The sequence below is a fragment of the Neopsephotus bourkii genome, unplaced genomic scaffold, assembly GCF_033783945.1.
Source record: "Neopsephotus bourkii isolate Nb327-2 ecotype Australia unplaced genomic scaffold, CSIRO-AGI_Nbou_v1 NB_53, whole genome shotgun sequence".
Classification (NCBI taxonomy): domain Eukaryota; kingdom Metazoa; phylum Chordata; class Aves; order Psittaciformes; family Psittacidae; genus Neopsephotus; species Neopsephotus bourkii.
In genome coordinates this window covers 13111223-13136644 of record NW_026900570.1, presented here as the reverse complement: position 1 = coordinate 13136644, position 25422 = coordinate 13111223, and the positions used below count along the sequence as shown (strand labels likewise).

The 25422-nt window shown below is 40.8% G+C and overlaps 1 protein-coding gene across 17 annotated transcripts in view; it reads left to right on the top strand.

Annotated features, from left to right (window-relative positions):
* KIAA1217 (KIAA1217 ortholog) overlaps positions 1-25422 on the top strand; it is a 371859-nt gene that overhangs the window by 188105 nt on the left and 158332 nt on the right. For 13 of the 17 annotated variants that reach the window (XR_009725177.1, XM_061351553.1, XM_061351543.1 and 10 more), the window contains one exon: positions 10547-10833. Coding sequence is in view for 15 of the 17 variants with exons in the window: in XM_061351553.1 (XP_061207537.1) it covers positions 10547-10833 (287 nt within the window). In the remaining 2 variants the exon portion in view is untranslated. Of the gene's footprint in view, positions 1-5125; positions 5522-10546; positions 10834-14977; positions 15188-25422 lie in introns of those variants that run through there. The other 4 variants (XM_061351533.1, XM_061351571.1, XM_061351647.1 and 1 more) reach the window with 4 other exon arrangements.

The window sequence follows — 25422 nt, the reverse complement described above, 5'->3', positions numbered from 1 at the left end:
ATCAATACCAAAATGCTTCACACTGGGGAGAAATAGACTTTGAATGTAGAGCAGATGGACTTAAAAGTGACCTCCACTCCCTTTCTTCCACCTCCCCCAGAAGCAATTCCCTACTGTTCCTTCCCACCCACATATTGCTTTTTATTTAATTAAACTCTAGTGATTGAAATTTCTGTGATGTAAAGCACATTTTCCTTTCACATTGATTTCTTTGGTACCTTACAAAAACAGATGTTCATATTTTCTATTTCTGTGTTTGCATGCAGATCTCATTGCTTACCATAGGTGATCTTGCATGGGAAGTTTTATGTGTGGAGGGCTAGCCAGGCTGGCAAGCATAAGGAAGAGCTGTAGCATGCCAATGTCTAAGTTGTCTGTGTTGGTGGCAATATGCTAATATTGAGGTTAGGTAGCGAAATCATGTTGAAGTGTATCTAGAGTTACTTTTGTTGGGATTGTCCCAAATTAGAGAGGGAGATAAGGTTATGGAAGAGAAGAATCACCTTTCTTTTTTTTCCTCCCCACTTGAATGTTAGAGCTTCTTTGCAACGAGCAGTCTTTTTTCTCAGTCTGATTTAGGACATGCACAGGTGTTTACTGCGTTCAGACCTTTTCACTTGTTCAAAAACTTGGAGGGGGAGGAAGGGAACAAGAATAAAACTTGGAAAACAGAAACATGATGTAGATGTCCAGATGTGAAAGTTGTGAGCTTGAGTAAAATGCCTTCTGGAGTGAATGAAGGATACCCTGTTACTTGGAGATGTGTAAGGCACAGTGCTTGTTGGGGGGAGGTGAGCTGGGACACTTCTTTGTACCTGACAGCTCAGTGATGACAAATGGCAGGTGATTACACCTATATTCCAGAGCTCCATTTGAAATGGAATTAGAAAGTTGAATGTATCTATGGCCTGAATATCTGTGTTCAACCTCTTAGTGACTCTTTTCCATAGCTGTTTTAGTGGTTAAAACTGGTGGTGGCTCTTGGCACCACTCAGTCTCTGAACTTCTCTGAAGAGCTAAAATCTGTAGGTCTAACAAGACACACTAAAGTTCTGTCGTGCAGACTTGTAGAGAAGCTCATACTCAATTTTATTTCTTGCTTCAGCTGCAGTGTTACCATTTCATTCCTTGGGCAAATTTTTCCTCGTGTGTGTGAGAGTTCTTAACTGAATTGGAATGCATGGAACATAAATACTGGAACTCTCCACAGACTTTATAGCAGCAAAGGTAATTTAATGATAAATAATCCCAGAGGTTGTATTAGATTGTTTGTCATCATAAATTTTAAAATAAAATTCAGATGTTTTCCTTTAACCATGGGTTAGTTTAACCATGGGTTAGTTTAACCACTGTCCTTGCATTAGAAATAGGACCCTGTTCATTGAAATCCCTTACTAAACAGATGAGACCAAATTATTATAAAGCCCCCCTCCACATATTAAAAAAAAAAAAACCTCTGATTCCTTGTTGTACAATATCAAATCAGGACACAATTAATTTTAAACCAGTATAAACCTCTTTCCCCATAGATCTGCAGGGAGAGATTTTTTCATTTTGCTTGTACAAGCTAGTGGCTAGTATATCATCTTTGATAATATACTATCTGAACATGGTCCTTTTCTTTTAGGAGTGAGTCTATTTTAGTTTTAAGCATTGAGAGACCACTCCAAAGACAGCAGTGAACTCACTGAGATGTGCTCAGTGAATTGCAACACTGAAGCTGCTCTCTGCTGGTGGAGGTGAAAATCAGAGTTTTGCCACCCTAAGTGCTGTTTCTGTGTAACTGAAGTTACTTTCTCCATGTAAGATCTAACCTGTTGGTAGTGAATGGCCACCTGTGACTCCCTAGTGTGGAGGGACCTTTCCTGACCCACTGGAACATCCTCTTGGTGCTGCCCTTCTACAGGGCAGGCTCAAGCAGTCTCTAGCTGCATAATGGCAGTGTCACAGTGTGATCTGCTTGAGTGCCTGGAATTCCTCCCAGGCTTCTGCCTCACCACACTAGGTCTCATACTTGTTTCTGGACTACAGTAGGGTAGACAGTGTCAGTTTGGTTCCTGCACAAAGCATTCATGGCATTTTTCTCAGTGGCTACAGGATTTCACATGGATATTGAGACAAGTCTTTAATTACAGGATGCTTCTTCTGATTTAACTATTAATAATTAACTTCCCAGGTTTTTCGTTATGAATAATTGCTAGAACCATGAAGTCATTGTTGTATAAGTTTGACTAATTGAGCACAGCCAGTATTTGTTAATTGTTCCTTTTACATACGCACTAAACCCAGAAGTGTTCAAGTTGCTCTGGGACATTAATTTTAAACACAATTAAAACAGCATAACCTGTTAGCAATTATTCTTCATGCATTGTTTTGATATTGATGGGTCCAGATCTGAGCAGACTAATTAAAAGGGAACCACTGTTATTGTTGATCCTGCAGATAAACAAATGCTTGATTGCATTCTGTGAACTTGTTACTCAAGTTTATTTAACTTGTCGTTAGTGATTCATCCCAGTGTCTGTGCTGGGAAGCTCTTTATTTGATCCTGACAGTATAAGGTTCTGGCTGTCTCCAGTTCCTCAGCTGCTAAAGGAATTTCACTAATTCTTTTAAACAGACTTAGGTAACCTCTTGTTACATGTATTAATTAAATCCCATTTGGGACCAAGGACTTTTCCCTTAAAGTGAGGACGTGCTTTTGACACCTTGCCATCTCAACTGTCCCCTGTCCTCAGCAGCCACAGAGGTGATTATGTTTCCTCTGAGACTGGGGGAGCTCTTTTGTTTTGTATGATTTTGGTGATACTGAAGCATGCCATGTTTAGCCTCACCCTTTGCCAATGCTCTTTAATCCTGTTCAAAAAACTACTTTTGTAGCCGCAGATGTTCTAACTGGGTGTCACACCCAGTTTTCAAGTCCAAATAAGCAATCTCATCTCTGCATTTTGGGGGTCCATGTTGCTGAGGCCCCTTAGCAGCATCAGCAATGCCATTTAGTGTTAGTCTCAGCACTGAGAGCACCTTGTTTCCATGAAAGCAACAGTTTCAGACCTGGTTGGCACTATCCCAAGGGGCATCTGGCTGCTCACTAGGACATGTCCATGGGGGAGTCAAGAGACCAATTCTCTGTCTTGTGCTCTTGGCTGTGGAGACTAATGGTGCCGGCTAAAAGTAGGTATTTTAATTTTAACAATTTTTTTAAAACTAATTTTCTAAGTTTTTGTAGTTTTGTTTTGTTGTCCCCCACCATGGATGGAGGTAAAGCCTCTTAAGGGGCTAGAGTACACTGATTTTGATCTGCATACAAACTGTACTGATCTCCAGAATGAACTCTGGTATTGCACAAGGCTAAAAAGCACCTTCCCTTTAGGCATTTGTAGGCAAGTATGGTTTGTGCTTTTCATTGTGTTATTTCAGGATAAGGTATTTTTAAATGCCCTTTGTTTCCTAACTCTCAGTTTCTGAGCCCTACAGGTGATGTTTTGGTGCAGCTTTCATGTTGCTACTCTAGGCAACTGCGCTGGTTTTCTTTTCCCATCAGGGGTTTCTGAGTTACTTTACATTTCTTGAAGTCACTGGTGTTCAGTGATCACTATTCCTGTAAGAGCCCTCTCCTCCTTCCAGCTGGCTATGAATATAAGTTGCAAGAGGCCCATCATGCTTGTCCAGACTCTGGAAAACCTCAGTGTTAAAGGCACATTCCTCCATATCACAAAGGCAACATCAGATTAGTGGGATGGCTGGCCATCAATTCTCCTCCTAAAATAGTCCACAATCAGAATGAGCAGTAGTAACCTAAGGCCAGTAAAAACACTATTCTAACTACAGTGTGTATCACGCTGGTTCTTTTTTTTATATTGCAGGACAAATATAGGCGTATTCTGTTGGGAGCGCTGTACTGAGGACCTTAAATAGCAGTGCTAATGCTTAGATTGTATTTTCATCTTTTCTGTGTTTTCCATGCCAGATTTCTGGGACTTTTGCCAGGCTCCAAGACCATATAGAATTAATTGCTAAAAATGAAAATAAAAATCTCTTAAGTGTTAGAGAATAGGTATGTATGATATAATGAACAATAGTTTTGTTTATCAATTGTTAGTTGTAATTTACTCAAATGGGTTTTCTGTCTGGAAGGGGGAGGATTGGGGCAGGAGGATTCTTCTTGAGCTTCTGTATTGAATTTATATACACACAAACCATTTCTGCATTCAATAATCTAAGTAGACAGGATGACATTTCTGCCAGATAGAAATGTAGAAGGAAATGTAGAGGAATTTTCCTAGCCTGTCTGGACTGCATAGTTGAGAGGTCATTGCAAGCAATTTAGCTGATGTTATATTGAAGTCAAAGACATCTTGGAGGATCAGATTATGCTAGGCCTGTTTAAAATGACATCCAAGATACTAACTGTTATCTGGTGTTGCAGCACAGGGTTGATTTAAATGAGAAACTGCACATTTTTATTAATATCCCAGTTATGCTTTGTTCTTAACCTAATTCAGAAGTTGTCTGCGGATAAACTTTCTGCTCTTGGTGCTGTAACTCAACACTTAGTTTGTTCCACCATCTCTGGCTCTGACTTATGATTTTGATAGACTAATTAGGTCTGATATTCTCCACTAAATCAACACATGTGGCATCTGGTAGAATCTGTGGGATTTGATCTCATTCTTCTCAGCCACATTATTTTTCTGCCTTGCAGCCCGGTGGATCTATTGGAACTTGTGCAGGCTTCTGGCCTCTGATCTGCCAAAAGAGAATTAGTTGTATGTTTCTATATGCTTTGCTACTGAGGCTTCAAAATCCCTCTTAACCCAAGTCCCTTCTTACATCTTGCTACCATTCATTTTTATTGGCTTCACTAAAGTTGAATTCCTGTATCTTGATTCTTTTTTTTTTTTTCACCCTAATTCATTCTCTGAGCAGCCTGAAAGAATTCAACAGAAAACAAAACCTCAAAGCGCTTATATAATGAATTACTTTTAAACTAGACTCTAAAACAGACAGAGGAGCATTTATCAGGAATGTTTGTGGGCTTGGTGGTTACGAGCTTAAAAAAATACTCGGTGGAAAGCCTTTTGTCCCATGACAGAGATTTAAAAGGCTATGGATTCGGATTCCAGCAGAGACTCAGGCCTGTAATCACGTTTGAAATGTTGCCTTTCATAAGGCTCGGCGGCTGCCGCGGGAAGCGAGCCGGCTAGGGGCGAGTCGGCAGGAAAGCCCATCACCTGCTGGGGCCCCGGCCCGGGGGGGGGCTCACTGCCCGCCCGCCGCCGCCGTTCACACTGCCCCGGAGCCGGAGCCCGAGCCCGGTCCCGCTCCGCGGCGTGCGGCGGGGCGCCGGGGAAGGCAGAGCTCCGCTTCTCCTCCCCGGGACCGGCGCTGACAGCCCCGGCGCTGCGCCTTCCAAGTTGGAGAGGGGAGCCCGGGCGGTAGGCAGGGACAATGGAGGAAAAGGAAAGCCAGAAACTTGAGCTGTGCCGGGCTTGCTCAGCAGACAGCAGGCAGATGAAGGGTAAGTAAAGAGAATCAGGCAAAGATGGAGTTGCGCTTAGACGGACCCCTCGTTGCTGCTTGTTATAACTGGAGGCAGAATGCGTGGAAAAGGACTGAAAAAAGCATGTCTTTCTTGTGCTTATGGCTCCGCAGATTGCCCTAGTACTCCGACTTTGAGAGTTTAACTTTCTCTTTATAGAGATTTGTGTCTAACCTCTAAAGCCGGGAGCACGCTACACCGCTGTCACAGAGGCAGGACCCTGCCCGGGGCGAAGGGTGCTGCTCCCGCGGGGATGGGGGAAGAAATAAAGTCTCGTCCCCTTTAAATGCGCTGCCGGCTTAATCTATGGCAGAGAAACAGCTCCTCTTTCACAAAAGTAGGCTTGAGCTCATCTTTTCCTTGGGGTGACTTTCGAAAGAGGGAGATTGGCGGCAGATTGTCACAGGGTTAGTGTACTCCGTGTGAAACCCGTTGGGTTTGGTTTGAAGCCAAGCCAAGCCGTGATGAGTTGGTTTTCACGGCGGGTCAGCTGTGGGGCGGTTGTACAGTCACTGTTGCACTATGTGTTTTGTCTAAAAGTGAATAGAAACTATTTCCTGGTGAATTCTACGTGGGCTATTCCACGTGGAGCACGACGTTCAGGTAGCATGACTAAACGCCTGATCTAATCTGTATCTGTTACAGTAGCTGTGGAGCACCTGTGGACATTCTCTGTTCGTGTGCATTGTATTCCTTATAGGCACTTCAAAGTTGTGACTGTGCTGCTTTGAAATGAATAGTGCATGGTTGGGTACATGCAGTTTTAAAAGAAATCACATAAGTTTACAAGTGTGTAATACCAGAAAATAGTGCATAGAGAATTTAGGAGAAAAAAAAACCAACAACCTTTTTTAACTTGGGGGTTCATTAATTGCTTGATGCTCTATTGAATCATTTTCTACAAGTTAAAATCCTGGGCAATGTGAGTCATGTGCATCTGTGTCTGTATATGTCTATGTTTAGTGGGATGGAAATCTTCATGGGTCTGAATAGGCGGGGGAAAAAAAGCCTTCAGTAACATTTCTTCTGTATAGGCTGTATGAAGATGCCTGAGATACTTGTGGAACTGGAACAACAGAGGTCTGACCAGACCAATCCTATGATTGAAGTTTGAATGCTGAAAGCTCATAATCAAACATAGTAGTTTTGGCCCATATCCAGAATTTACATTTGAGAGTTCCTTAGAAAAAGCCAATTGTAAAGACAGTGGAGTAAATTAGAAAAATTCCAAATAATCTCAAATTTACTGCTGGCATAAATATAACAGAGATGGGTTTGATGCACGCTGTTAAAATTATATTCTTTTGTTAAACTTTTAAGTATTGCATGTGCTTTGCTTCAGGGCTCAGTTTCACAGTATCAGTATGGGCCAAGTCCATACTTGTTCCTTTCTGAAATTATTCCGACAATGTTCTCTCATGTCACCTGGATTGCAAAACAGGGCTACTAAAATCTTCACAACATTTAAAATAATGAAGCAAAATGACTTTCCTGACCTTTGTAGGCTTCGTGGAGGGTGTGACTTAGAAGAATTGCATACCAGGACATGTTGGAGGGCTTTTTTTTTTTTCTTTGAATTTCTAGTTTACAGCAATTAATCCTTCATGGTAATCTTCCTGATAATCCCAGGCACACCACTTCACCTCTGCAGACCTTGGCCTTTCCTGTACCTACGTCCGCTGTAGTAATTGGTGATGTTAAGAGATCCTGAAATTTGTTTTCAGATCAGAGAAGCAGCTCAAGTGTAAGGGTTACTCAAGCCTGGGATAACTGAAGCCCTCCCCTGTCAGCCAGCACGTCTTGCTTTTTGTTGTCCTGTAGACTTGCTACTTTACTGAACAGAAGGACCTTCAGCTTTTAGCTTCTGAATATGAGGGAGGGAAAGAAGGAGACAAACTTATCTCACACCTCTGTGTTTTCCATTGGCTTCTCCTTACTCCTTTTCCAAGGAGGGTACTTGCATAATTTATCCTTTTGCTGCTCTTAGCCCTCTTCTGGGACCCATCACATGATCCTTCACACATTTCAAAGTTATCTGTGAGGACTGATTTTCTAGGCCTATTATCTTCACTTGGAAGATATGGAAAGTTTGCCCACACTGTTATTAAGCAACTCCAGGATCCAAGAAACTTCTCTCAAGTTTCTTCTCCCTTTAGCACTGTGGCGAACACAGCAGCTGTGGAGCTTATATGCCCCAAGCTACACAGCGGGGGTTTCACCATCCCAGCTTTCAACCTCCTCATCAAAGTCACTTGCTCCCTTCTAGGAGGTGGCCAAGGAAGATTTTTTTCAGCAATTACAAGGGGAAAGACATTCAAACACAGAGAGTTTGGTTTGCAAAGAAAGTCATGTGCTGCTGTGCGCTGTAACACGGCCGGATCCTGCTGAATGCCCAGGTCAGCGCGCTGGCAAGACTAGCAATTAGTTTGCATAGTTTACATTCCTTTCTTTTCATTGCTATTTATACAGTATTTTCCAACTATATGAAAGAAAAATAAGAGAATTTGTTGATCTTTCTAATATAGTGCAAGAAAAATACATTATTTTTGATTCCTTCTCAAGGTTTCACCCAATAACAAATAGCGGTAAAACACTTGATATGTCTCTTTATGTTCCAAAAAATTAGCTTTCTTAAACTGTTGAAATGACTGAAGTGAAGAGTAGGGAAAGGCTTTACATGAGAGAGATTTAGGACCTGAAATACACATTCATGAGCTCTCAGTTGTGTTTGCCAGTGTAGGTTTACCTGCCTTCTTGAGGAAGTACCTGCCACCAATTCAGTGATTGAAACTGCCTCTGTGACCATACTTTAAGGGTTTTTACCAAATTGCTGCAGTCAGTCACCCACGCTCATGCTGACTACCTCCAGCTCCAAGGAAATCCCTTATTTATGTCTGCTGCCTTTGTTCCAGCTGCCTCAGGGATATAACCTCTGGGCTCTTGATGCAACAAATTAAAGATGGTAGATTCCAGCCAGCCCCATCCCATCTCTTTTTCCTTCTCTGTAGCTTCCTTTAAAGGACTGTGCAGCTTTCAGAAATCAGTTTGACTGCTTACAAGCAAAACTCTCCTTTTGCCACTTTTCTCAAACAATCTGAATGTACCTAGCAGTCAGTGCTCTGAATTTTCAGGAAATCAGTGAGGTTCGGTGCTTCTTAATTGGGTTGTGCTTGGAAAAGTTGAGTGTGTGAGTGTGTATGTGTGTGTATGCATACATGTGAGGCTGCTGCTCTTAAGGTTTAACCAGGATTGTGCTTCTAAGAAGGTCTTAGAAGGAGCTGCAGAGATCACAGATGGCATTTTGCATCTGCATGAGAGTAATATTTCCCCTTGAACCAAACCTGTTTCCAAAGTTGTGCCTGGATCTGTGCTCATCGAAGGCTGGTACCACCTGCAGTCTGGGTTCTTGTGTCTCGTTCTGCATTCAGGGTAGGTTTCCACAATTGTGGACAAGGGAGTGTTATTGGTATTTTGAAGTCCTTGAGCATTACAGGGAGTTTACAGAAAGATGCAAAGGCTTTGGAGGACCTTTTAGGGGCCAGTCCTTTGAAATCCAAGAGAATTGGTTCTCCATGTGAGTTGGTGGGACATCTCGCCAGCAGCGGCTTCACTGATACAGGCTTTACTTTATTACCAGGGCTTGATGTTACGTGGGACTTGGCCAGGCAATTGACAACGCACACCAGAAAGCTGAAAAATCCTCAGCATAAAATCCTGAGGCAAGTGGTAGGCAGGGTGTCAAACTGACTGACTGAACCATAAAAAGAAGTGAGTAGGTGCCTGTTTCCAAACAGCAGTGCCGTATAAATGGCAGCATGCGGGGGAGTCAGTCGGTGGGAGGATAAAGGGCTCCGAGGCAAAAAGTGTCAGATGGAGAGAAATAGAGATGCATTAAAAACAGATAAAGGAAGGAGCTTCCTGCTCCTGGGGAGGTGCTGTAAAGGGTTAACATTCCCAGGGACACGTGAGGCTGCTTGGGAAAGATGGGGAAGGCCACATCAGCCACATCAGAATTGGAGAGGCCTTTTCAATGCTTCTTTCTTTCTTTTTTTCCTTTCCTGACAAAGGAGTGAGGGATTTTTTCAAAGGTATTGGGTAACAAGGCTCCAGACTACACTTTTTCATGCACCAGAGGGTTCCTGTTACATAGTTACCTGAAGATAAGCCAGTACTTACATACCCTCACCGTCTGCCTATCTCTTCACAAATGTCATCATGGTCTTTGGTCTTAAAGTAGATTTTAAAGTTGTAAAATTTATCTGGGTTTCTTTCTTTCTTCTTTCTCCCCCCCCTTTTTTTTTATATCACACAAAACTTGTTTTTATTCCATTTCTTAAGAAATGGTGTATTGAAAAAGTGATGTAGTATTTTCCAGCCTGCTGTCCTGAGACGTATAAAATCCAAGGGAGAGCTGTGAAATTTAAAACCAGACCACAGTCAGAAATCAGGAAAAAAGGCCTGGAAAACCCTCTTCTTATTTCATAGGTGTTTCCGAGCATGTTGAAAACACACTGAAAAAAGACTAAGGATTACAAATCTGCTTTGTCAAAGTAATTTTATCAGTTGGTATCCTTAAGGATACCAGTTACAGGGCCATTAAGTGTCCTGGAGCCTATTGAACAAACCTGTTTCTTCTCCTAGAGAGCATCCTGTAGATTTTAAAGGTCAGGGAATAAGGGCCCTGTCAGATCTTCTTTTCAAGTCACATAGTGGTAAAGATGATATAAAAGGAACATCTACTGTAATGATGCTCACTTTCCTGTAAGGCAATACTGTGGTTGTGTGTTAAAAGTGTCTAAGTACTGTGCATAGCTTATATAAGCAATTATTTCCAGGCCACTTCTTACAACACGTATATGCTTAATGATGCAGAACATGCCATTGAATGCTACTAGACTTTTAAAAGAACCTACCTTTTACATCAACAATTTTAATTTTTTTACAAATGTGAATGCTGAGATTAAGTTTTTATAATACACTGTTCGGTTTGTTTGTTCGTTTCAGACCAGGCAAGAACCAATTTGCATGTAACATCACTAGATGATGCAGAATGTCTCCGATCTAAAGAGCTCCTTTCGACCCCAAACAGTCACACTTCTTCTAATTCAAAGTCCACCCGCAACATCCCTCGAAGACATACAGTAGGTGGTCCTCGCAGTTCCAAAGAAATACTGGGAATGCAAACCTCGGAAATGGACAGGAAGAGAGAGGCTTTTCTTGAGCATCTGAAACAGAAATATCCCCACCATGCTACAGCAATAATGGGACACCAGGAGAGACTGAGAGATCAGGTATGAAAGTCAAATTCATATCTTGGTTTTTGTTAAACAGCCCTTATAACTCCTGCAAAATCAAGTGTTACCTCATTACAAAAGGTGAGAATGTAGCAAAGCCTTAAACAGATCTTTTTTTGGTGTTGCCAAAGATTCAGTTGCTCCCCTGAAATTCAAAGAAACAATAATAAAAATGAAACTATTCAATAGTGCCTTGGAGTTGCTTGTTGAAACTGACATTTTTTTTGAAGAGATTTTTTAATTTCTTTTAGAGAATACACAGAGAAAGGGGTGAAGGTGAAGCTCTTGATCTTAGTGTATGGGTCTCCATCTACTTTTCACAGCTGAAGGGAAAATATGGAACAGCTGTTAACTTCTGTTACACTTTCGGTATTGGCACTACTGCCCGGGAGAAAAGAAAATATCTGTGGAGTGTGTCTGTGTGCTTTAGCTGGCTCTGTTACCCTTTCATTTGCTTTCTTTTCTATCTTTGAGTCTTTTAATACAAACAGAACAGACTTGTCCACAGGTATCTGCCTCCTCCAAGCTGTTTTGACATCTACATTGGTCTGTCAGCGGCGTACCTTAAGGTGGTTTCTCGCCTGCCTGCAATTGCTTTTCAGTAGCAAAAGTAGTTGTAGGGTCGGAGGAGATGTGACACGCTGATATATTTCTCAGAGCAGGTGAAGGCTGCCGTCACATTGACCTTCTGAAGTCAGGGAATGCCATGCAAGGGTCTCTTCACCACCTAACTCCAGACTCTGGTTTTGGGTGCAATGTTAATCTGTTCAGCTTTACAGACAATCTACCTTCTACTCCATAATTCATTATATTTCAATTAACCAGCAGAATTCAGAGTTCAGGCTCAAAAAATCTTGTGCCCGTTATTCCCTATTTAATAAATGATTGACAGCAAACCTGTTATATTTTTTTTTCCTTAGTGCTTTATAGTTATTTCAACACTAACAACAAATTAATTGTAAGTAGGGAATGAAAACAAGTTGGAAAAATATTGCACTGTGTTATGGGAGTTCTCACTGAATTTCTAGCCTCTTTTGAAGCTTTCCAACCCTTTGCAGGTAAGACCGCTCTTACAGGTTTCAGAAGATTGTCATTTGGTGACTCCCCCACTACAACTTCTCTTTGACAGGGTCTGTAGTGATCCCAGGTGCTATCACAGCCTCTGAACACAACAGCTAGAATCCATATGTATTCAACTAAAGCTGCTGCAAGACTTCAGCTCTAATGAAGATGATCTATTCCTTATTCTTAAACAGCTTTCCTCGTTTCCTTTGAAAGTCTTTTTTTTTGTAACAGTTTTTTTTTTTCTCCCCACTTATCTCTTCCATGAACTTTAGTGACTGTGTGGAATGTGCTGGGTGGTGGATAAAGATAGCATACAAATTAAATAAAGGGGGTGGGAGGGGGGTGAAATCCAAAGATTAGATCTTTTAGAGTCATGTAAATATTTAGTTCCAGTGTTGCAGACACTGCAAACCCAGTCTGAACAGCCTACAGCATTGCACCCTACACATTTTGTAATTTGAACCTTTTCTGAAGGCAATAAATTACTGAAGGAATGCAGTAACTGTTCCTGCTATTTGTTTAAAATGTGTCATCCTTGCTAATTTATTGAGGGTAAAATTCATGCGAATGTCTCCTGCTTCTATTTTTTGATGAGTAGACATGTATACTGTATATAATGAGGGTTTTTTTATAATTTAAGAAAAAAAAGAACAACTTTAAAATTACTGCTAGCGCATCAAACTACCTTTCTTGGGAATGGAAAAAAATGGAGGCTCCATCCATTCAACATAGCTTAAAAAAGAAAGAAAAAAAAGGCAAACTGAATAGAAGCCTTATCAAAACCATGCAGAAATAAGTTATACCAGTTGATTGTAAGAAATTCTCTTAGTTGAAATGTAATACATCAACAGTCTGGCTCATCAGATGTAGTAAAATTATTATGGTCACGGCATTACAGTTCAGAAGGGGATCCTATTGCCAATTGTGTCTATGCGCTCACACACACGTACCTCTATTTTGTGTGTTTGTGTTTATACATATCTACCTCTGTGTATAGATACACAAAGATATTGTGTATATATATACACAGCTATATGTGTGCGTGTGTATTTATGTGTATGTAATGCATGCTAACTTAGCTGCTCCGTGAATAAGACCATAATATAATTTTGCTTTGGAGGGTGTATATGTGTGTTTCGCATACGTACATATATGTATGTATGTATGTATAACAGTAGTATAGAGTAGGTATGTAGAGTGTGTGACACATACATCACATATCAGATGTATGGGAAGACATGAATTAAAATGTCATGATTTATTTTTCAGGTTCTTTTTCTCCCTTCTTATTTCTCCAGCTGCTCCAGTATCTGGGAAGTGGCAACATTATCCATGGTGGGATTTTCCCCACTGTGGACGATCTATCAAGGGTAGTAACTAATGCAACACCGTTTTCTGATCTCTGTGTCAAATGGTACACCTCAAACATAAAACATCCCAGTATTTACAGTCAGGAGGTAGCCCCTTGGTTATCGTATAATTTGTCTTCCAGGTTGCTTTAAACCCTGTCTGGTCCATAAACCACAAAAATGAGCCAGAAAATCAAGATTGGTTGGTAATTGTCTTTTTTTTGGACTTTCTTCTCTCGTCTGTTTTAACCATCAGTATCTGAGTATGGCAAACTGACCCCTGGTTTGCAGAAAACACACATGCAGAAAAAATACTTGGTGTTGTCAGATCATGCTGTATCAGCCTCCATCAGCAAGGTCCGCTCTGAATGCTGTCCGTATCTTGCACTATGTATTAATGGTTTCCTCCAGGCTTCATTTACTCAGATAAATCCCTCTCTGAATATGCCTCCTGAGGACCCATTTCTGATAGCCTGCCACAAATCAGAAGTACAGTCATGGCCAGGTAAAATGCCAGTAGGGATTACTGATGGCTAACTAACGTGGTGACCTGAAACCTCCCAGCTGTGCACACAGATCATCCCTCCTCCACCCTGCAGCTTTGTTGCCCTGTTTGTGATATCTTACTTTGTAAAGGAAAGCTCACAGAGACAGGGGCTGTCTTTATTTGCACAAGGGCCTTGGGATACTGCCACAAGGCAAATAGCCTGCAGCTGAGCTGGTCTGTGTGGTAAATTGGAGTGTGAATTTGCAGCAGCCAGGGAGGTGCAGGCGTGCCATGCCTTGTGAACCCCTAAACACCCACAGGGGAATGCAGCACCCCATGGCCACAGCTCTGTGGCCCACAACCTCACACTGCAGGGTTTCCCCCCTGCAAAACAGCCCTTCAGATAGGCCAAGGAACTAAATCCTTTATAGGTAATGCAAGTTTCGGCAGGAGCTTTGGATGCCTTGCCTCTGCCAAGGCTGTCTAGCCTGCATTAATGAAAGCAAAGCGCTAATGTAATCCCCAGGGAACTTAGAAAAAAAGAGAAAGGAAGGAGGAAAACGGTCTGTTGAAGTTTGTGATGGTATGATCATCTGCTGCTGAGCTCATGGCAGGACATGGTCACCTGCTTAGGGGGTTTGACTGCCATCAGCAGAGAGGGGAAAAGTAGGAACAAGTGCAAAAGCAAGGATGAAAAGGAGTTAGCAATTAAGAGGTTAAAGTACTAACCTGGCCATGGGAGGGGGGTAGTTCCTGCCATGAACCTGTTTTACAAGTCACCTTGCTAAAAAAATAGAAGCTTTCTGAGGGGCAGAGAGCAAAAATGAGTGTGTAGAAGTTTTTCAGAGCCGGAGCTTATGAGCGTGCGTTTTAGAAAATGAGCTGGAAGGTGTCTGCCACAGCTTGCTGCTGTTGTTGTTGTTTGACTAGGAAATGCACTGGGAGATGTGGAAGGGTCGGGAACAGCTCTAGTGATTCAGCCAGTGCTCTGTGAAGAACAAATTTGTTGGCAAATGAAATCCGATTTCCGTCAATTTATAAAAACAACCACCCTTCTGGTGCCTGTGCAAGGCTGAGTGCCTAGAAAATGGTGGTTGAGGGTTTCTTGTTTTGTTCAGTTAGGTCTAAACATGACAGGTAACTCTGGCATCTGGGCAGGTGTGGTTAAGGTTACCATGGAGATCCATGATGTCATGCTTGATAAAGCATGTCAAGACAGCTAATCTAACATGTAGATGTTCAGAAAGTCCCATAGGCCAGAACTAAGCTTTATGCAAATAACAAAGGTGCTCTGCAAAAGGGTGAAAGAAAATACGGCTGAGATATGGCGTGCGTTTTACCTGGCAGCTCGAAAGGATTATTACAGGCTTCACCATAAAGTAAAACTTTCGGAACTAAAGGAAGAAGATTTCAGACGTCTCTGGCCTCACCTGTGGAATCTCACATTTCGGTAAATAAGCCTTTTTCTCTCTCTGCCCCCGAAGTAAAAAAATGCTTTTGAAACTGTGGAGTTCGCTTCACCACGTTGTTCCTTTGGCAGCAGTGCTGAGTCAATAAAGCGAGGTTTCTGCATGGCATGTTCCCTTTTCTCTTTTGAAAATGAGTTCTTTATTGAATGAACTGAGAATTCGGAATTATTTGAAAGACATTGTAATGCATTATGTTGATTATATGAATCATGCTGCAAAAATGTCCTAGGTAGTGTTTTGGAGGAGAAACTAAGAATGGAGACACTGTATTTATTGGTAGATTATTGCCAGATGTCTCTCCTTTAACTGTTCAAATAGAACCCTAAAATTACAACAGCATTCATTCCAGGATTTGATATCTGCAAAAATGCCAAGGCTTTTCTAATGGATCATAGTATCAGTTGGTTAAAATGACTGTATGTGCTTTGATATCATAGGGCAATGCTGGGGCATTACTTAATAGATTTTTTTCTTGGGTGAAAGTACATTAGTAAAAGGGTAAACACATTTGGAGGTAAAAGTCCAGCAGCAGAAAGGCTATTGAGACTTTTAAGGGTTTTTTTAAGTATAAACAAAGGGGGATATTTTCAGTCCCTCTGGAGAGTAAAATCCCTGGGTTCTTAGCTGCAGCCACTTTCATGCTTACATCAATCACAACAGACCAAGTTAACATCAGTAGGTAAAGGATAGCCCCCCCGCTGGCACTGCTGTGATAGGATAACGGGATGCAGGTTTAGGGCTACAAAGTTTATTTGGCTTAAGTCACTCAGTATGAAAAGGGTTAGATGTAGTAGGAAGGGGTGCGTACTTACAGTAGTTAATGTCTGAGCTTAAAAATGTGGAAAGAGAAAAATCTTGGGTTCTGCCTAAAGCCACCTGAGAAATGTAAACTTGAGAGAAACTTCAGCTCAGTGTAAATCCTCAGTAGGATTTAGGGAAGGAGGAGGCTGCAGAATATGGTAAGCACATTATTTAATTCCAGTTAAAAAAACAGGGTTTAAAGGTTTTCTTATATTCTGCATTGCTTGATTGGACAATTGGTTAAATAAATCTCTTTTGGAACACTCATTGGTTAGTGAAGTGAATGGATTGAAAGGAATATTAAGGGAAGAAATCAGTGACTAATACTCTTTGGTTGCAGCTCTTTTGCTTTTACTCCTAGTTGTATCTTGAAACTAAGGTAGTAATGGGAATATTTTAGAATTCATTTTAATTTAAACTTTCTCCCAAAGTCTGATCATTAATTATTTAGAATTAGTTAGAAAATTTATAAATGATAGTGTCAAATGAACTAGAGTATTTTGTGCTCATTACACCGTTGCTGGTTGATGCCATAGAGGGAGAAATTGATTTAGTGTTAATATTATGCAAATACTTTCGTGGTCTGTACCAGTTAAAAAACAGAGTTAAAAAATTACATTTGATTTTAAAATGTACACAGTTTTTGTGAAGAACATAATTTTAATCTGGATATATGTTGCTGAAGATTTTTCTGGTTTAAAAAATCCATTTTGTTGAATTACTACTCAGTTCACACACTGCTGTATATAATGTGTCATCAAAAAATGCCAAGTTTTATCTCAGAGGTCAGTGTCATACAGTTAGAACTTGCTGTTGTGTCAGTACAGGCTGTAGGCATTTGTTCAGAGAGAGAAAATAAGTTTCAGAAGTTGTTTAAAGATATTTTTGTGAGTTCCTGCCTCCTCTCCACCGATGGGTACTACCTCCCTGCCCAGACGAGATGGAGGATGCCCCCTTAATCTTTGTAAGGCCAAGAGAGCACGTTGCACATTCAGGAAAGGGGGAACGCCCCTCTCTTCCCCCAGTATCCACACGTGTCCCCTGTCTCATGTACCATCTGGTACAACAATTTATTGCTTTCCAGTACCGCTGTGTGTTAAGGGCAACTGTTCTTATTTTACGGTGTTAAAAGCACCTAAGAAAAGCTATGAAAATGAACATGTGAAATTTGATTTTAAGCTTAAATCTTTGCTGGATTCCAAACCTTTGGCTTTTGTTTATGGAAAGGCATGAGATGACATGTCCATTTGTTTTGGGTTGAAACATGCTCTCTAGCCCCCAGATAATGCAGTGATTGTGAGATATTTATAAATAGCTTGATAGATAAATGAACAAAGAGCTAGTTCATTAGCAAAGTAAAGTCGATTTACTTTGTATTCGTTGGAATTGAAAATATTGAGGAAGAAGAATATTCCCGGTAGAACGTGGAAAGTCTTTCTATTTTACTCTTTAGTTAAAAAAAAAGTAAGGCAAAGCATTAAGATACCTTAGGGCTAGTAGTTTAATATGTATCTCTGGGAGTAAGGGGAGTTTAAGTGGAGTGGTGATACTTGCTTTGTAAATGTAAGTTTCTTCATTTGTATCTATCATTTAAAAGTAATAAAAAAGCTGTTATTTTGAAAAAGCAAACAAAACAAAGCTGCAAAAAGGCTAATAAAGCAATTCCTTTTCTTTTTCCTTCCCTCCCCCCATGCAAACTACACACCAGCGCAGTTACTTTGCCCCAACAGGATTAGTAAGTTTTCTTCTGTGGTAACGCCTCTGCATTTTAAATAGCATGTATTGTTTGTAACCCAGAAGACCCAGGTAGTTGTTACATGCTTACCTCTGTTCATATGAATTTTGCACGTATATTTTTCTAACTTAATTTCTTGAATCCTGTGTTTCAATTGACTGAATAAATGCCTGCAGCAATCTTGTTTTAGTACTTACGGTAAGATCCAATAAAGAATCTAGGACTTTAGTATCCTTTAATGCACAGTTCAGCCAGCTGCACTCAAGAGTTGCATGTAGAAACCTCTCCCAGTTATTGTAGACACTCAAGATTCTTTAGTTTCAGAAACTTTAGCTTTTCTATCCAAAAATATCCCAAGGCATTTATACACGTGTTTTTCCTCATACTCAGTTTAGTTGTAGTGCTTTCTGGGTTGCCTCTGTATAAGACTACCAAACACTGCACCAAAGCAGTCATCAGGGTCTTACTTGGTGGATGGGTTCAGTGCAGGACTAGCTCCTTCAGGGGTGGTGGAGAGCCTACATCCTATGCAGTGGCTTGGCAGTGACCACTGCTGTGGCAGAGCCACCTCCTGCCTCCTCAGAACCTGTGCCTAATACCTGGTGGGATAGGCAAATACTACATTTTCTCCTTTAAAGTCAAGCCGCTGGGCAATGATGTGTTACAGAATTCTGTCTGTGTAGCCTTGTGGTTAGCCCCTGAGATCAGCTGTGAAATGAACTTCATAACAGGGCTGCAGAATTGAGCTCCTTTCTTCATGCTCTCCCTGGCCATGAGGACCTTGTGCAGCAGTATTTCAGGAGTCAGTGACTGAGAGAACCTTGGCCTCTGGTATTGTTTTAGCCTGGTTATCAAGATCCTCTGCGCAGAGACAGAGAACTTCCTTCAGGCTTAAGTAACCAGAAAGCTGACTCTTCCCCTCCTTTACATATCCTGCAGAAGCAGATTGTTATATGAAGGGTGCTTTGCCACTTCTTCCTCTTCCAACTCTACTTTTAAACCAAAGCATCTCAGACTGCTATGTTATGCTTCATGCCCAGCTCAGGGGTGAACAGCCTGGGAGACATCCTCAGAGCACCATATTAGATGGGGCTTGTCAGTGACCTCAAAGTTCATTTCAAGCCCCTTATTCACTTAGAAGCACACAAGGAGTTTGTGACAGGTGAAAATGAAGCCATGGTCTACAGTTATCTTCGGCCATATTGGTTTTGAGCAGATATTCACTCTTGTCTGTAGTTCTGGAGGTGTGTCGCAGAAGGTGTGAGGATCACTTGTTTGGCAGATGGACATTACATAGAGCTTGGGTGAGGGCAACAGTCTTGCTGGTAGTATAGCTGAAGTTATGGTATAGTTTCTCTGGTTGTTGGTCATCGGTTCCTTCTGTAGCCTCAATAGTAATGTGGTTAGCCTCAATACTGATGAACGTTTGCTGTCTCAAGATCATTTCCATGCAAATGGTTGTGAATGTGCTTGGGTTGTTCTCTTTTCGTCTGAACAGTCCTGTTAGCTTCCCACTGGGAACATTTTTGTATTTTTTGCACATTGTCACTTGAGAGGGGAGCACATATTTATGCCAATCATTAGCAAAGTAAATGCACCTCTGGACCATTGCTGCTGCATGACAGCATTTTTTGGTTAATTCTCTAACAAAGGCAGATTACACCAAAGTCACCTGATTAACTGCCTTGGTTTAACCATAAACCCTGGGATTTAAATCTTTTTTTCTGGGCTCAAATGAGAGAATAAGAGTAAAGAAGACAAGCAGATTGTTTGTGAACGTATATTCCAATTTCCTTTCTTTTCAAATGAGTTGAGTGCACCAGGAGAAACAGTGGTATTGTTAAAATTGCAGCCAACACCTGTGACTCTGATAGTGGCTGAAATGTGCATTTTCAACATTCACCCAATCATGGTAATTTTACCAGTTCAGTAGATTCAGAACCTGATGGTATTAAGTTTTACATCTTGACACATCAACCCAACACAGGGCCTTCTGGATGGTTGAGATTGTTTTGAGGGGTCTTTTTTTTTTTTTTTTGGTTTTGTGGGGGTTTTGTCATTAGTACCTTTTGTACTGCTTCATTTTGTGTGGTCTCCTGTATTGTGGGTTATAGTGATTCCATTCACTCACTAGGAGATTGCTGCCTTAGTAAACACTGAGCTTTGCCTTTTGTTTAAGTTTAGGAAAGGTTTTGCCTTGCTGGTTAATACCCTGCCATAGGTTCATTTCACCAAAAAAAAAAAAAAAAAAGTAAGCTAAAAATCAAAATTAGTTGTTAAAGAAATGAATAGAGAAGCTGTTTTAATAGATTCTGTCTGAAATCCAGGAAGTCCAATAATATATTCTTCACTATGTCTTCTGCCATGGGTTCTTAAGGATGTTCTAACAACCTCTCAGGAAGTGGGTGTTGGATAATTGGCCACGTACATCGTGTATGTGCTGGTCTTTCATAGACACAGATTATTCTGTCCCACATTTTGAGACTCATTTTATCTTCCAAAAATGTGTTCTTATTAGTTGTAAGACTAGATCTGCTTGATACCTGCGTGAATGTCCTGTTCTGTTTTGGATTGCTAAATTCTTGACTATGTTGATGTCTCATGACTGTAAATTCCAGGGCTCAACTAGGTTTTAAGAATATTTCAGCCTCTAAGGGGTTTACATTTCTTACATATACATTTAACAGACTGTCTGCATGCTCTTGCATTGATTTCATTCAAAATAGAAAAACTAATTGTAATACCATTTCAGTTGAAGCTAAGATTTTTTTCATTCTGGAGGAAGATGTCAGTCTTCCAAAGGAGAAAGGCAGCAAGAAGAAGTAAACAGTGAAAAATAAAAGAGTTAAAACATGGTTTGTGTTTGAGATAAGTTGAACCTGATTTAAAATTTTACATGATATATTCATTTGCAGATACATTAACTGCTAGATGAATAAATAGAGGCTTTCCCAATTTGTGCCTATTTTGTGGGTATGTGGGTGTCCGAAGTCTGGAAACAGACCTGCTGTCAATGTCTATGTATGAGCTTTGGGCTTTCATGCACTGTGCTTTGAAAGCATAATTTTAGCTGCATTTATTCATTTGTAGCCCTATTTTTAGTAACACAAAATACCATACATCAGACTGTTGTAATTAGTAATAAATTACTCACAGAAGGAACAAATATTTGACTTTGATTAGAGTAAGAAAGAAGAAATGTCACTTTTTTTCCCATTGGCTCAATAAATAAATAATGGTATGACATTGGTTGGTTGGTTTAAACAACAGTAAATATTGTTTGGAAGGAAGAATTATTTAGCATAAAGTAAAAAGATAATTAAAAAATATGCATGTAACATAAACACTTCCATTAAAAATGTATACATGAAAAGCTAGGACATTTATAAAATATAGATCTTAAAAAGCTATTTTCTTCTCTTTTTTTTGGGGTTTTGTTGTGTTTTTTTTGGAGGGGAAATTATAATTTCAGTAATTTCTTGATCTAGGTTATATTTTCCCTACAGGTCTTTTAAAAAAGAAAAACAACCCAAACCACTCCAAACCTTCATAGATGTGTGCTAATTTAACTCTTTCATTATGCATATCATGCATTCTCTATTTTTAAAAATGCTATTTTATATTAAAATTGCTTCATAGCTTTGCATTAAAAAGAGAACCTTATGTTCTACTACCTATGGATATGGAGAACCTCAGTATTCGTGTTTTTAGACCGGAATCACTGTGATATGTCAAGCACCCTGATTTGTCAGTGATAGCTGTCAGTATTGTGTTTTTTTTTACTGAGAATTACTATTGTTTCAGTTGTTTTCCAGCTGCTAAACCAAGCTGACATCTTTTCTGGCTAATACTAAGTGCAGCACTGGGGGTACAGGCAGGATGGTATCTTCTGCGTGCTCCTGTGTGAGTGAGTGGGGCTGAGGAACATTTTTGTGCTGTGCAACCTGGGGACTCTCTCTGTTTTGCCACAGGCAATTAGCATGGTGTCTGTGGCTGGAGAATTTAAATGAACACATATGATAGAAACAGCATCAGAAGCTGTCTGGGAATCAGAGGAGAACCTATCCCTTCTGAACGTTGCAAGAGGGTGGGGTGGAATGGAGTGAGGAGGCGCAGATCACAGTGTTTGTCTTGGCCCTCAAAGCATGCGTATTGATGTCAGTGGAGCTGTTCCTGCTGACCGGAGTGCAGTTGGCTCAAACCCCGCGCAGGTTGTCTGGCCGATGTGCTCTTCCTCTGGTATCAGATGCAAGTATTTCATTCCTGGCTCATGTGTACTTCCCTCCTGCTTTATTTTTACCAAGTGTTTTCCGCACCGGACGTTGCTGCTGGCACTTCCCGCATGGGCAGGTCCTGCAGGCACCTGCTGCTGCTGCTCCCTGGCACGTCGGGCGCGCACAGCTCCCTCACACAAGGCAGCTGATGGTCACTGCTGTGCAGGCAGGCCTCCTGGACACAGTGTTCTAATCCCATCCTGAACAACTGGGTTAATCCCCTACCAAGCCTGGGTCCCTGCTGCAAGTGGGAGTCGAGTTTCTTCCCGAGGCCCGTGAATAGCTTTCAATAATGCGCCACCATGGAGGATGTCTCGTATGGTACTTCCACAACAGATTTCACCGTGGCAGTAACTGTTTGTTTTACTTTGGGCTTCTTGCATATGTGTTTTTATTGTGCATGTTTTACCCTCTTTCTTCATTGCTAGATCATCGCCTTGGGTATTAATCCTATCACAAAAAGGTAGTTCTAGCCAATGTGCAAATGTGTATTTGTTCAATCCCCACCCGTATGCAAGCATGCAACCATGAGAAACCAGTATTTTTGTATATATGAATCATTCGTACACCCGGATGCGTTACAGAATTTCTCATCAGATGAGGCTCCACTGCATATGCACACCTGTAGAAAATCTGCTCTGGAAAGAAGAGGGATTCATGCTGTTCCTGGTTCTGTCATTCCATGCTGGTGGCAGCCTGGTACTAAGGGGATGGATTTTGAGAAGGAGGTAACCACTCATGCTCCCGTGGCACAGCGAGGAAGAAAAAGGAGCCTCTCAGCTCTTTGCTGCTCCTCTGGCGCCTCTTCTGTAAACCAGGTACAGCTCTGAGGAAAAGTCAGGGCTTTCCTTTATGGTGCTTGTGTAAGTTGGTGGAATCTTTTAGATGGATCACTTTTTTTAACCCCAAAAGACTGCTCCCTTTAAGAAGGAATGTCCTGAAGTATTCATTAGCATCATCCTGTTATCTGTCTATCCATGTTTCTAGGTTAGCTTTGAAAGGTGCATAAAACTTTAGGTTACTACAGTAGTTATCGAACTTCTTGAGAGGGCGACTGACAGTCTACAGAAGAAAGGTTTCCCCTGAACCGTGTTAAAATACAATTTGATTTCGTCTCATGGTTTCAAAATTTGTTATACGCTTTCCAAAACCTGAGATGCTTTCTTCTGTAATTATAGAGGGTGTTTATATGTAAGGTTTAATCTATTTACTGGAAGCCTTCCAGGAGTCTGGAGTAACTGCTACTTTGTGGGCCTCTTCTGAATTCAAGGGTTAGAGAACAGTAGACTTCTACTCTGAAGGTATTTGGACAGTGAAGATGAGTGAGCTACTTTTTCCCACATGTTTTCTCTTGCTTCTGCTGTCGTGTTTTGGGTTTGAGATATCTTTTTTTTTCCTCATGCTGTGACAGCAGGTATTGCTTTGTTTTAAAGAAACTGTGAACTCACAAGTTCAGTCTTGTTTCTGCATGCCTTAAACCTGTCTCAGAGATGTTATTTTGCCCAGAATACTTCCACTTACAATACGTTAGACAGATTTCTTTGTGACTGTGATATACAGGAAAAGCCAACTTGGAATTTACAGAAACTCGTAATAGTTTCTAAAACAAGAGCTAAGGAAATGAATCTTTTAAAAGTTCACAAGTACTTAGGTACTTAAGTACTTAGGTACTTGTGGGATGGTTCTCCTGCTGGGTTGGGGTTTTTTTACTGTACTTCTGTGGATTTCTCACAATTACTAGCAATATGTTACTAGAGGGATAAGGGGCTGAACTTTTTGTGATATATCACAGCTATGCGGCTTTTGATGTAGAAACTGGGGCAAATAATTCTGAGTTTATACCAAAAAGTTTCTCTGTTGAAGGTGATCGCTCTCTGTGAAGGCTCTTTTTCCCCAGGAGATGTATAACCTTTTAGATTAGATTTACTTGATGTGTAGCATTTTAAACACACCAGACTAAAACTAATGCAGGGTAAAACCCACAGATGTATTGAGTCGCCTGGCAAAACAAGGGCAGCTTAGATAACCATTTAGTAGCTTATTGTGGTAAGATAAACATGGAATTCTAGGTATTTTCTACAATGAAAGAACTTATTTGTTCTTTTGATCTGTGCTTTCTGCTGCTGCTTGTCAAACTTCCCTGGATACTGCCAAAAAGTCTACGCTTTTCTCATTGTCTTTCTCTCCTTAATTTTAGGATTTTGAGGGTGGAATAGCTTTCCTAACTTACAACTTCCTCTGAAAAAAAACAGTCAGACAAAAGTTATCAAGCCTTTTAAGTAAGGTTTGTCTAGCCACTGCTGCTTTGTTTCTGGCTTATCTTCCCTGTGGTTTGAAAACTTTCTTGAATGTCTGGGTTCTGTGATCTTTCAGAGGTCTTTAAAAATGCAGTCATCATTTCAAAATGTTAACCCTGCCTTCAAATAGTTTCAGTGGAGACGAGGGTGATGATCTGGTTTTACTTACCTCAGTATATAGCAAGGACCTGTGTTTGGAAACATAAGCTTACGTACTGATAACTGCTCATTTAACTAGAACAGCCAGTCTGATTTCATATTGGTATCTTTGCCAACCCACAAAATGACCTGCATTTGTTCACCCAAATTCAGTCAAGTAGCTGAGTCTAGCAGCATCCTGTTGCAATAGGCAGAATTAAGTTATTTTATCTGAAATCTTGGAGGGAGGGATAGTTGAGTAAGTTTTGTGGGGAAGAAAGGCCTTGATTAGCTCCGGAAAATGTTTTGGTTTGAGTCAATTCTGGGTGTGTTGGGTGTTGCACTTAAGAGCGGAACCATTAAAATCCTTTTGAAAACTAATGACCAACACAGGCTGCAGGGTTAGCAGTATATTGTGATGTTGTGCTCAGTAAAAACACATGGTTTGGCTTTTACATGACTAGACTGCCTGGGTTCACAAAGAAAGGGAGAATTTCCAATTTTTTTGTTACTAGCAGACAGGTAAGCAGTCATAACCATAGCTCTGCTATTTGATCATTTAAAAGTTCAGGCACCAAGCATAGCAAAGAACAGATCTGCCAGCCCCACAGCCTGTGTGATTGCTCTTATCTCTCCTGTCACTTTGTTCTCATCTAAGAGGAGGATTAACCAGTTGCTTCTCATCTAAGCCCTTGCTTCAGACATCCATTAGGCATGATGCTCAAATATCCCCCATGGAAGTGAAGTTGGTTGTCAGCAGTAATAGTGCAATAAAGGCAGTTTTCTCCCCACTGCCTTTCCTAAATGCTTATGTAAATATGTGATGAAGGCAGATGGTGTGTAATAACTAAGCTCTTCCTCTTGGAAGGTTTCAGTAAGTAGGAATATACAAGCATCAAACTGACTTCACCATCCCAGGTGGGTGTTTGGGTTAACTGCTGTTCATTGTAGATGATTTCAGAAGCATCTGA